The sequence below is a fragment of the Lampris incognitus genome, chromosome 17 (assembly GCF_029633865.1).
Source record: "Lampris incognitus isolate fLamInc1 chromosome 17, fLamInc1.hap2, whole genome shotgun sequence".
Taxonomy (NCBI): Eukaryota; Metazoa; Chordata; class Actinopteri; order Lampriformes; family Lampridae; genus Lampris; species Lampris incognitus.
Genome location: NC_079227.1, coordinates 5,072,464 through 5,085,887, shown reverse-complemented (window position 1 = coordinate 5,085,887; position 13,424 = coordinate 5,072,464). Strand labels below are relative to the sequence as shown.

General features: G+C 48.1%; 1 protein-coding gene across 1 annotated transcript in view; it reads left to right on the top strand.

Moving 5' to 3' along the window:
* Positions 1-13,424, top strand: part of mrtfba (myocardin related transcription factor Ba) — a 58,454-nt gene that overhangs the window by 16,963 nt on the left and 28,067 nt on the right. Inside the window, exon 2 of the mRNA XM_056296873.1 lies at positions 5,409-5,662. Coding sequence (XP_056152848.1) covers positions 5,500-5,662 — 163 coding nt within the window. The 5' untranslated portion in view covers positions 5,409-5,499. The remainder of the gene's footprint in view (positions 1-5,408; positions 5,663-13,424) is intronic.

Genomic DNA, 13,424 nt, shown 5'->3' with positions numbered 1-13,424 from the left:
TTTCTCCTACTTACATTTCCAATTTATTGACCTGGTATACACCCTCTCGACCATTAAGACCTGCAGATGGAGCCCGGCTGGTTATTCCCAGGTCTGGGTTTGTTAAAAAGGGTGATGGGGCTTTTGCTGTTAGAGCCTCCACACTATGGATCTCTCTTCCTGTTGAATCAAGACAAACCAAGTCTCTAGCTTCTTTTAAATCTCGTCTTAAAACTTTTCTTTTTATGAAAGCTTTTACAAATTTGTTTTTATTTATATATACTGTTTTTATTTTTACTCTTGTTTTTGTAACTGTTTCAGTTAACAAATTGCTTTCCTCCCTCTTGTTCTTATTTTATGGTTTTATTTGCGAGTGCTTTTTATTTTATTAAAAAATGTTTTGGCAAGTGTGTCATTTTTAACAGTTTTATCCTGTTCTGTGAAGCACTTTGTAGCCTTGTTTAGAAAAGTGCTACATAACTAAAGTTTATTATTATTATTATTATTACTATAGCACCAAAATCAATGATCAAATAAGAGATTTGAGTATAAAACTTATGGTGACAGGCGTTGGCGCAAGTCCATGAATACTGGGACGGCATCCAGCGCTTCACCTGTGCCCCCGTCCATAGGGTTAGTGGTTGTGTCAGGAAGGGCATCCGACGTAAAATTTTGCCAAATGTGTATGTGGATTGACAAGACCATCCCGGATCAGTCGAGGCCCGGGTTAACAACGGCTGCAATCGGTACTGTGCCCTCACAGGGGACTAATGGAAACAGTAAAATCCGCTGTGGCGACCGCTTAGAAACAGGGAACAAACTGAATGAAGAAGAAGAGTATAAAACTTGAACAAAACAGTACAACAATGTCTCATCATAACACAGTCTACAAATACACAAACTAATGTCACCAAAATAGCACCAAAATCATCTCCCCAGTATCAAGTACATCAAAATGTGAGAAGAAAATGAAAAATCAACATGAGTGACGGTGGCCATGTGAGTTTATTTACCAATACCAAGTTTGTAGCCTTCATTGTTGAGGTAGAATTTGTGTGGCGAGCTTGTTGCAGCTAAAGTAGCATGTCGCGGTGGTTGAATGGGGGATCTCGTCTGTGCAAGTATGAGACGGTTAGAAAATGGTGACCGGTGGCGTGGTTTCTGTGTTTGTGATTTCAACACAGATTCGTTGTTCACAATGTCGACTTATCAGGGGGAAAGGGTGCGTACCCTGGATGCATCGATAGCGAGTTTACTGTCCTTTTGGATTTTAATGCATCGCTGCTCTCTCTCTCGCTCTCTCTATCTCATCATCTAACTCTTGGTCTGTTGCCATTGAAGCTCATATGGAATCTCCATGTGCAGCTGATTGAATCCCCTCCTTGTCCACAATGTGGTGTCACAGCCCCTTGCTCAGTAGGGACAAGAGGCACTTGAGCTCGTCCTGCCATTGTCTCCGTGTGGAGTTTATACCTCCATCGTCATATGGACTGCTGCAGGTTTCCTCGGCAACCCAAGAGCCCAGCGCAGCCCTTATTCAAGGCTAGTGTTATTCAGGCATCCTCGAGTGTTTCTTCATCTGACATTTTCAAACGCCTCTATTCACGGAGGGCAGACACCTGCCTCCTCCTCAGAATATCTCCCAGAGGTGTTGCGCTCGTGTGCTTGCATGTTACTATTTTATGGAGTGTTTTGTGTCTCAACCCTGTTGTCCGATTCTTAAATTTCTCATTTTTATATGGAGTCAGTATTGCTTATTTTCTGGGCTCCATGCTTGTTTGTCATTTTTGCAGTTTGTCCATGCATGTCTGAGATTTTATCTCTTCGTTTTGGACACGCATGGCATAAAGGCACTTGTGTCTGGGAATAGGCCCAAAATTCTCTCTCTCTCTCGTGCTGTCCCTCCTCTCCTATGCCGCTACAGGTAAACGCCGACTAGCTTCATCAGTAAATGAAGTAATTGACAGGCGACAGTGGCTTGGGGGTAGAGCAAGTCATCTCGTAACCAGAGGGTTGCCGAGTGGATCCTCGGCTCCTCCTTGCAAAAATGTGGAGGTGTCCGATGAGCTGGTTGTTACACCGCCGTCAGTGTACAAGTGTGTGTGTGCATGGGTGAATGTGAGCCAGTCATTGGTCGTAAAGCAGTTTGATTGGCAGCTGCAGCTAGAAAAGCCCTTTATAAATGCAATCCATTACAGCTATCTCCTCGCCTTCCAGTGGTCTCGGCATGCACATGGTGAAGCGTGCACGCACCCGCACGCACTCAGATACTTGTGGTGCTTTTGCACACCCAGACCAAACGGTTCGGTGACGAATATCTAAGCCGATAATTGGCCATACTGGTAATCGGTCAATTCCTGGCACTGATCCTGTAGCGTGTACTGAAATCACAACCAACAACCGTTGTCTTTTTCCATCAGAAAACCAAACTAAATTAAAATGTGTGAATCCGTGTCATGGTCGGTGGAGGAGACGCATCACCTATGCATCATGTGGATGGATGCTGTTGAATTGCGTCATTTGTTGTTGTCATTGTCGTTCTTCTGTGGGACCTCCTAGCCCTTATTTAAGCGCAGACAGTAATGGAAGAACAAACAAAGACCAAGCGTATGACTCCTCGCTGACACGGAATACCATAGTTACAGCCTTAATGGGCAAAAGGTATTGGAGTTTAAATTGCTTCATTAAAAAGTGTGATTTTTATTTTTGTCCAGTTCGTACTGGAAAAAGTGCTTTACAAAAGCGTGAAGGTATTGTGACTAACCTGGTCTGGCTCTCAGGGCAAACAGTCGGGTGAGATCAGTTCAGTTTGTGTGAAGTAAACAGTGCCTGGTATAAATGACTGCATCTTGTGAACCCAGTTTAAAAAAGAGAGGATATTAATCCGTCTATTTTCTTTGAGATGATGCATTTTAGTGCTGCATTTGGGGCCAGTTGCAGCCAGAGGAGATATAACACCTGAGTGGGTCTCTCTCTCCTCTATGTGAGACAGAGGGGAAGGGGAGATGGGACTGTGGCGGTGAGCTGAACCCGAGACCCGGTCAGACAGCGTAAGATTTCCTCTCGGCATGTAGAAGGCAACTGGTGAAAGATGAGCCGAGACTCATGACAAATGCATGGGGGGGGGGGGGGGTCACAGAATTTAGAGTGCTGTTCACTTGGTGTTTCCACGTCAGGTTTTGATTTGACCAGGGTGGTGGTTATGGACAGTAGCAGGGTGGAGGATCCACTGTGGGGGGTTTTGACGGAGCCATGGTGTTAAAGCAGTGTAATGAACTTCACTGGTGTGGAATCGCAGTTAGCATCTATCTCCAGCTTTTACCTCGCCTCTTCAGAAATGATGGTTCTGATGGATCCCTAATAACAGAATATGACTGTTCGTATTTGTGGAGCATAAATACAAACAGGCATTCTTGGCTTTGGTCTTGTACACATTTCTTTTATTTTGATTTGATTTTGATATACTTTATTAATCCACATGGGGGAAATTCAGCTCTGCATTTAACCCATCCTAGCTGTGTAGCTAGGAGCGGTGGGCAGCCGCTGTGCAGCACCCGGGGACCAACTCCACTTCGTCTTGCAACGCCTTGCTCAGGGGCACAGACAGGAGTATTAACCCTACGGGCCCCAATCGTTGGCCAATGTCGGGCCGACGGTGAGCGTCTGTGACCCTAGTTTTTGCGGTGTGTCCCACACTAGTCGGACCCCTGTTGGCAGCTTTTCAGCCGATTCAGCTTGTTGAATCGGCGGAGCCCGTCAGTGAGAGAGATCACTCTGATTGGCTGTTCAGCTTAGCGAGTCAGTGTTAAGCTAGCGAATCAGGGCCATCGGCTGTAGTCTTTGTGGTGTGTTCAAGTGCTGCTTTTTGGCACAGATGGCAGGTGATGTGAGGTGATGCAACGGTCGGCCTTCGTCACCGCTAGTCGGTTCGCTCTGTCTGGGCCCTAACATGCATGTCTTTTTGATGGTGGGGGAAACCAGAGCACCCGGAGAAAACCCACCGCAGACACGGGGAGAACATGCAAACTCCACACAGAGGACGACCTGGGATGACCCCCCAAGGTTGGACAACCCTGGGGTTCGAACCCAGAACCTTCTTGCTGTGAGGCAACAGCGCTAACTACTGGGCCACCGTGCCAGCCATGTCACCGTGTCATATCTTAAATCTAGATTCAGGATAGTGTAAACTGATCATTAAGACCGAGCAACAGATGACTCATAGTGGAGGGGGTCCAGGTCTAGATTCGGCTAATCGCCCTGCTTTACTTTTATAGATTATGATCACATTTGGAAAACTCTCCAGACCTCGCATACTGCCAAAAACGTGAGACGTGTCGGGCCATAAAACTTAAGGGAAATAATGAAAAATGCTGTGCTCCAAAAGAAAACACCTTCCCACCAAAAGGTCTGGGCTGTGTGCCGTCACCTGCTGACACGATGACGAAAGCCTGTAGCCTCTGATGATATACTACTTCATAACCTTCTCTATAAATATATTATAAACTTGCATTTTCACAGAGAGAAGGGTGCGTTTTTATATCATTCTCTTAAAGATGGTGGTTGTGTAGCAGAGGAGCTAGACTCAGAAGAAGCTGGCTAACAGGAGCCCAACATCGCTGACTCAGGGGAGGGTTGAGGTTCGTGTGCTTTATGGTTTCATTTTGGACATCAGCATTCTGTCACAGTTGTTCATAAAGTCTGGACGTTTCACGACCTGAATTTATGTCCACAGCGTCCTGCTCCCTCTCCTCCCTTGTCTTCGGTTCTCCAAGATCCCTGGCACTTTGAGACTGTGTGTGTGTGTGTGGGGGGGGGGGGCATGGCATGGTTCGTAGCCAACAGTAATACATTAGGGTCGGCAGTAATGGCTACTTAGACCCTGGCCTGGCTGGCTGTGGGCTGAATGACGTCCATGTTTTGAATGTCAGCAATCCCTCATCTACTGGTTACGGGCGTATTTGGAAGCCATGGATACTGAACTGTTTGTTTTGCTCCCCCAAATTGTTTCCTTCCCCACTGTTTGAAGCTGCCACGGCGACGTCATGCTCCAGATTATGAGGGCTGTTTGAACACAGGAAACATTCATCCACAGACTGGCGTTGTTTCTCGGGGCCAGCGGTTTTTGAAACGATTATTTCATGTAATGGCCGAACCAGCTTGGTTAATGAGTGATCCGAACAGCGATTGAGCCCTTCCAGATGGATGAAATGAAATGCCACCCCAAGCATCTAACCAGTTTTTGTGAAGCAGTCATGCCAACATGGTGATGACTGTTATTCTGTAATACTGGAGGCTCTGAAGATTCCACAAAACAGCCTGGAGCTATGGATCACTGTTGTATCCCTCCACCAAACACTGGCAGGTTTTTCTCTCAAGATGTGATCCAACAGCTCTCTCTATCTCTCTCTCTGTCTCTTTTCTGTGTGCAGGTATCACTGAGTGACACTGGTCTACATCCCTACTGGTTCCCTGGACACCTCTGACACCCTCCTTCCCCCACTCCCACCGCTCAGAGGCGGGATGGAGGCCCAGGCTTCTCAGGGGCTGCTGGGAGCAGAGGGGGATCGTGGGATGTCGAGCCTGCTGGTACCCAGCCCACAGAGCGAGGCGATGACCCATGAGATGGAGGAGCTGTCTCTGCAGCCCACGCAGAACCTGCCACCGCTCAACGAACGGAAGAACGGTGAGTAAAAAAATCAGAAACACTTTATTTATTGTTTCACCTGAAATGAAAGAAAACATGGTTTCCCCCAGCCCACAGCAGTGCAACACAAAGACAAAAACACATATCCAAAAACTGCAAGAATTACAAGAACACATACACTCACCGGCCACTTTATTAGGTACACCTTGCTAGTACCGGGTTGGACCCCCTTTTGCCTTCAGAACTGCCTTAATCCTTCGTGGCATAGATTCAACAAGGTACTGGAAACATTCCTCAGAGAGTTTGGTCCATATTGACATGATAGCATCACGCAGTTGCTGCAGATTTGTCGGCTGCACATCCATGATGCGAATCTCCCGGTCCACCACATCCCAAAGGTGCTCTATTGGATTGAGATCTGGTGACTGTGGAGGCCATTTGAGTACAGTGAACTCATTGTCATGTTCAAGAAACCAGTCTGAGATGATTCGAGCTTTATGACATGGCGCGTTATCCTGCTGGAAGTAGCCATCAGAAGATGGGAACACTGTGGTCATAAAGGGATGGACATGGTCAGCAACAATACTCAGGTAGGCTGTGGCGTTGACACGATGCTCAATTGGTACTAAGGGGCCCAAAGTGTGCCAAGAAAATATCCCCCACACCATTACACCACCACCACCAGCCTGAACCGTTGATACAAGGCAGGATGGATCCATGCTTTCATGTTGTTGACGCCAAATTCTGACCCTACCATCCGAATGTCGCAGCAGAAATCGAGACTCATCAGACCAGGCAACGTTTTTCCAATCTTCTATTGTCCAATTTTGGTGAGCCTGTGCGAATTGTAGCCTCAGTTTCCTGTTCTTAGCTGACAGGAGTGGCACCCGGTGTGGTCTTCTGCTGCTGTAGCCCATCTGCCTCAAGGTTCGACGTGTTGTGCGTTCAGAGATGCTCTTCTGCATACCTCGGTTGTAATGAGTGGTTATTTGAGTTACTGTTGTCTTTCTATCAGCTCGAACCAGTCTGGCCATTCTCCTCTGACCTCTGGCATCAACAAGGCATTTTCGCCCGCAGAACTGCCGCTCACTGGATATTTTCTCTTTTTCGGACCATTCTCTGTAAACCCTAGAGATGGTTGTGCGTGAAAATCCCAGTAGATCAGCAGTTTCTGAAATACTCAGACCAGCCCGTCTGGCACCAACAACCATGCCACGTTCAAAGTCACTTAAATCACCTTTCTTCCCCATTCTGATGCTCGGTTTGAACTGCAGCACATCGTCTTGACCATGTCTACATGCCTAAATGCATTGAGTTGCTGCCATGTGATTGGCTGATTAGAAATTTATGTTAACGAGCAGTTGGACAGGTGTGCCTAATAAAGTGGCCGGTGAGTGTATAAACCTATGCTACAGGGGCTTGCGGTTTTTATGGTTGGAACACCACCATGTTTTGACCCACAGCCAAAGCAGGGTTTGGAACATTGGTTCCCTCTTTATTATATAATAACAGAGAAAATGTCTCATTGCTATTTAATAGAAGGTAGATTATGCGACTGAGGAGGTATGGTGACGATGGCTGCGTGCGTGCATGCGTCTTATGTTATGTTTGACAGTTACACAACCTTGTTTCTTTGAAAACAAAAATAGAAATTGTTTTTTTCCTACCTTTATTGCTAAAAAACAGAAAATACCTCATTTTTGTTCAGTGTGTTAAGGGCTTCAGTTTTTCAACATGTTGGTACTGGTCCAGCTTTATGACATGTCACTCAGAATCACTGGCACCCACTAGCAGAGCAAAATATTTTATGACAGCTGTCAAACTGCCCGAGCTAAAAGCCAAAAGCAGAGAATCGCACATTTTTATTAATGCATTCATGCATGATGCACCCAGGCATACTTACATATTCACTCAAATTGCACACTGGCACGTAACCCCCTGAGCCAATCAATCAGTTACAGAGCCTCGTAAAATGGATTCTTCAAGTCCCAACGTTCCACAGCACATCTTCTACAAAGCACACAAAGAAAATTACACCCTGTCCATCTAGCTAGCTCACACGCCACCTCCTCATCGCTCTCACAATACCCTTGCTGTTTTGGCAAGCCTGTGTGGATCCCGATGGAGACACTGATGGATGAGCATGCTATTTAGTGGGGCTTTAGAAGTGGGTCAGAACCACCACCGGGATTGCCAGTTCCTAAACACAGCGTGGATGGCGTAGGGAGGTCTCTCGGCCAGATCTGTTCAGTGTCGGCGATGTTGTTCACGCTTCATGATCCGCGGTCATCTCCGATCCATCAGCTTAAGTCTGATCAGATGCGTGGTGTATACAGCTGGAGACGAGTTATCCCGGCATTCAGGTCAGACAGGCTTTGGAAAACTGGGTTTCTGCTGGTTCTCTGGGCGTCGCCGGTGCTTTCACAAAAGCAGAATCAAAACTTTGGCAGTGGAAAGATTCTGTGGAATGACAACAGTAGTAGCGCCTGAGCATCTGACAGCTTTGGTCATTTCCCCCTTTGGCAAGATTCACACACACACACACACACACACACACACACTTTTAGAACATACCTAATATTTTCCACCCCTTGAGCCCCTTCCCAGCCCTTTGCCAAATGCCAAATCCCTCCTGTCGTATCAAGTTTTAGCTTGTAGGTGTTTATTTGTGCGACTGAGATAGGCCTGGTATTGTTGGACCTCTATCAAGTCAGTTGTCTGGAGCAGGAGGTACAAGCCTGAGGGAGTCTAAGAGAAAGAGGCAGGGAACCAGGACTCTGATGGTAGTCTCTTAGCAGAAACTCGGTGGTGTGGCTTATCGATGACGATCATGAGCAGATAAACACGAGAGAGTGGATTAAGATGTTGAGAAATAGGTCACTTAAAATTAGTTTGTTTGCTTTTCTTTTCCACTCCATGAAATTTCTCCAATTTGTCTGAAAAATATGTTGATGGAAAATATTAGTTCATTCAGTAAGAAATTAGCAATCAGCAGTCCCCCCCCCCCCAAAAAAAAAATCTATGTAATTTTCTCAATTTGAACAAAGTAGTACACAGCTACGACATAAAGGTAAAGAAGTTCACCATGCCCGGGTGAACGGTCAAAAAGCCGAACACTTTTAAGTCACGTACGCCTCATTCCTATCACAGAGCTTTATATCCCGGGGAATAGACCTAACTATTATGAAGGCCTTTAGTCAGAATAAAGGTACTGCTAAGGACCCCCATAGATATTTGAATACCTGTCAGGGGTCCGGGGTGGAGGCCAGAGTTCTGCTGATAGATCTGACTAAAAAAAAAAATACACAAATGGTGATATGTCCCATATCCTCATCTCATCTCATCTCATCTCATCTCATCTTCAGCAGCTTCTCCGGGGTGGGGTCGCGGTGGCAGCAAGCTAACTAGGCACTCCAGATGTCCCTCTCCCTAGCAATGCCCCCCAGCTCCTTCTTGGGGATCCCAAGGTGTTCCCAGGCCAGATTGGACCTGTAGTCCCTCCAGCGAGTTCTGGGTGTACCCCGGGGGGGTGGGGGGGGGGGGGGGGGAGGGGGGGGGGGGGGGGGGGGGGGGGGGGGGGGGGGGGGGGGGGGGGGGGGGTGGGGGGGGGTGGGGGGGGGGGGGGGGTGGGGGGGGGGGGGGGGGGGGGGGGGGGGGGGGGGGGGGGGGGGGGGGGGGGGGGGGGGGGTGGGGGGGGGGGGGGGGGGGGGGGGGGGGGAGGGGGGGGGGGGGGGGGGGGGGGGGGGGGGGGGGGGGGGGGGGGGGGGGGGGGGGGGGGTGGGGGGGGGGGGGGGGGGGGGGGGGGGGGGGGGGGGGGGGGGGGGGGGGGGGGGGGGGGGGGGGGGGGGGTTCACCACAACGGTCCGGTACAACGTCCACATTACTGCTGATGCTGCACCAATCCACCTGTCAATCTCCCATATTGTTCAGTGTCCTCATCACATGATTACTTTAAAAATGAGGGGAAAAAAGATGAGCTGAGCTGTGGCAGAGCAGCAGTCTGTCCTCAGGTCGACCTTCAGCTAGGATATCTTCCTCGGGTTTTTTGTCATTTCTTAACCCTACTAGGAGTTTTTACAAGGAACCGAAGCCATCCGACAATCAAATAATTAGGTCAGGTCATAAGCAGATGAACTCACCCCCTTTCATGGCTCACATCCAGGCATCAGGAGCCCAGCAGCTATAGAACTGTGTTGTACGGCAGAGGAGGGTCAGATATGTCGTTCCTCATCACAATGTGTCAGTACAACACACACACACACACACACACACACACACACACACATATGCTGCATACTGACCTGCTGTTGAGGTCAGTGATGATGTGAGTGTTAGCGACAAGGTGGCAAATTAAAACCAACACACACTGGGAGGTTTTAGGAACAGCAGGTAACTAATCCACTTGTTTACTTACTTTAAGGATAATTCTGATTTTTTTTTTTTTACAACCAGGGTTTTATTTTTCTATTTGTTTTCCATTGTACATATCAGTTATTATGCGGCACGGTGGCGCAGTGGTTCGCGCGGTTGCCTCACAGCAAGAAGGTTCTGGGTTCGAGTCCCAGGGTAGTCCAACCTTGGGGGTCGTCCTCTGTGTGGAGTTTGCATGTTCTCCCCGTGTCTGCGTGGGTTTCTTCCGGGGGCTCCAGTTTCCTCCCACAGTCCAAATACATGTAGGTCAGGTTAATCGGCTGTACTAAATTGTCCCTAGGTGTGTGTGGTGTGTGTGTGTGTGTGTGTGTGTGTGTGTGTGTGTGTGTGTGTGTGTGTGTGTGTGTGTGTGTGTGTCAGCCTGTCCAGGGTGTCTCCCCACCTGCCGCCCAGTGACTGCTGGGATAGGCTCCAGCATCCCTGCAACCCTGAGAGCAGGATAAGCGGTTTGGATAATGGATGGATGAATATCAGTTATTTTCTCATTTTACTCACCGGCTTCATTCAGTAGATGTTGGACGCTGACCACGGCTGGACTCAGCTTTACAGCGGTGACCTTATGGGACAAGTGGACAGCAGTCTTTAAACAACAACAACCCCCCCCCCCCTGCCTCCAGTGTCTCAGTCAGACTGTGTCCATGACTGTCCATTATCTATGACTTCTCTATTGTGCTGGCTGGCTAGTTCATGGATCAGTAAGTACAGGCTGCTACGTCCTGCAGGCTGAACCAGGAAGTAGATCAGCAACGTCATCCACCATTTATAATATGGGACATTTCAGGTGATTTTTTTTTTCAGCCTACATCACATGACGCTTCAGCAACCCTAACTGATAATAGATGATGGGGGGAAAAAACTATGAAAACCCAGGATGTAAAAAAAAGAAAAAAAGAAAAGGAAATTTCCTTTAAGTACAGTGGAGGCTGACATGCAGCCATCTATGTCAGAAGTACAGTTGTGTTCAAAATAATAGCAGTCCAACATCACTAAGCAGATCAATTACTGTTTTTGGTAGAAATTATATGTCTACATGGCACATAACGTACTAGTAGGTGTAGTAGAGTAATAGAAAACCAACAGACCCAACAATCATGACATGCATGCTGCTGATTCTGTGTAATTGAATCATTAATTGAAAGGGACGTGTTCAAAACAATAGCAGTGTGGTGTTCAATCAGCTGTGAAAAACAGGTGTCAAACAGGGGCCCTTATTTAAGGACAAAGGCAGTAAGTGTTGTACTTGCTGGTTCTGGTGCATTTCTCTGAAAATCTGAGTAAAATGGGTCGTTCCAGACATTGTTCAGAAGAACAGCGTACTTTGATTAAAAAGTTGATTGGAGAGGGGAAAACATATAAAGACGTGCAGAAAATGATAGGCTGCTCAGCTAAAATGATCTCAAATGCCTTAAAATGGCAACCAAAACCTGAAAGACGTGGAAGAAGACGGAAAACTACCATTGGAATGGATCGAAGAATAGCCAGAATGGCAAAGACTCAGCCGGCGATCAGCTCCAGGGAGATCAGAGAAGGTCTAACGTTTCCTGTGAGTACCGTAACAATGAGAAGACGCCTACGTGAAGCCAAGCGTTGGGCAAGAAGCCCCCTGCAAAGTCCCACTGGTGAAAAAACGACATGCGCTGAAGAGGTTACAATGTGTCAAAGAACACATCGACTGGCCTAACGAGAAATGGTGCAGCATTTTGTGGACTGGTGAAAGCAAGATTGTTCTTTTTGGGTCTCGGGGCCGCAGACAGTTTGTCAGACGACCCCCAAACTCTGACTTCAAGCAGCAGTACACCGTGAAGACGGTGAAGCATGGTGGTGCAAGCGTCATGATATGGGGATGTTTCTCATACTATGGTGTCGGGCCTATTTATCACATAACAGGGATCATGGATCAGTTTAAATACATCAGAATACTTGAGGGAGCCATGTTGCCTTGTGCCGAAGAGGAAATGCCCTTGAGATGGGCGTTTCAACAAGACAATGACCCCAAACACACCAGTAAGCGAGCGGCATCTTGGTTCCAGACCAACAAGATTAACATTATGGGGTGGCCAGCACAATCCCCGGACCTTAACCCAATAGGGAATAACACATTTGATAGTTTCTTTGTTCACGTTTTGATTCGGAATAGGATGTGCAGTGTTCCCAGTATGTTCCCAGTATGGAAATAAAAGCCATTATAAGGATTTTGAGCTTTACTCACTTTTTAACACACACTGCTATTATTTTGAACACAACTGTAAGTGTGGTGAGTCAAAATCTTCTTGAGGAAAGCTGCGAGGTTGTTGCTGGACTAGTGGTTAACGGGTTTATCTACAGCATGAATCACACGAGACCGGAGCTGTGTCAGTGTGTGTCTGTGGGAGAGCTGGCTTTCAGCAAATCATTTGCCTTTCAGAATCCCAGTGGGTGGACATGCACCAGCGTACATCTGCTGCGATGTGTGTGTGTGTGTGTGTGTAAGTAAGCCAGTTGTGTCAGCGGCTAATCTCCCCAGTGTGTGTCGGTCAGAGGTCAGAGGTCAGAGGTGTGTGTTTTCAGCGTTTCCCGGAGGGGTCAAAGAGAGCGGGGCGACTGACTGGAAGTCTGCGTGAAGTCATCGTAGACAAACAGACCCGTATGTCACTCAAACACTGCTGTTCCCACTGTTTCCCACTGCTTGCTTTTACTGCTTTACTGCAGGCCGTGTTTGTCATCGGCTGCAGAGACGTGCAGTCTGACGTGGAGCCGTGCTGGTTCTGTTAGAGGATGATGTTATTCTGTACATGTGGGTGTTATTGTACTGTTTCCAGGTGAGAGATCCATAATTGAAAGAAAGCATCAGCTACTCTGACAAGATGAGGTTCGGCACAAACTTACAAACAGTACTGCACTTACTGAAGTGAGCCAGGCCACTAAAGGAGATCCTCTGTCTTGTGGAGATATCCAGTATCAAGACTGCTCAGTTCCCCGTCCAGGTAGCGTAGCGCTCTATTCCGTTGCCTACCAACACAGGGATCGCCGGATCGAATCCCTGTGTTACCTCGGGCTTGATCGGCGTCCCTACAGACAAAATTGGCCGTGTCTGCGGGTGGGAAGCCCGATGTGGGTATGTGTCCTGGTCGCGGCACTAGCGCCTCCTCTGGTCAGTCGGGGCACCTATTCGGAGGGGGGGACTGGGGGGAATAACGTGATCCTCCCATGTACTGCGTCCCCCTGGCGAAACGCCTCACTGTCAGGTGAAAAGAAGCGGCTGGCGACTCCACGTGTATGGGAGGAGGCATGTGGTAGTCTGCAGCCCTCCCCGGGTCAGCAGAGGGGGTGGAGCAGAGACCGGGACGGCTTGGAAGAGTGGGGTAATTGGCCGGATACAATTGGGGGGAAA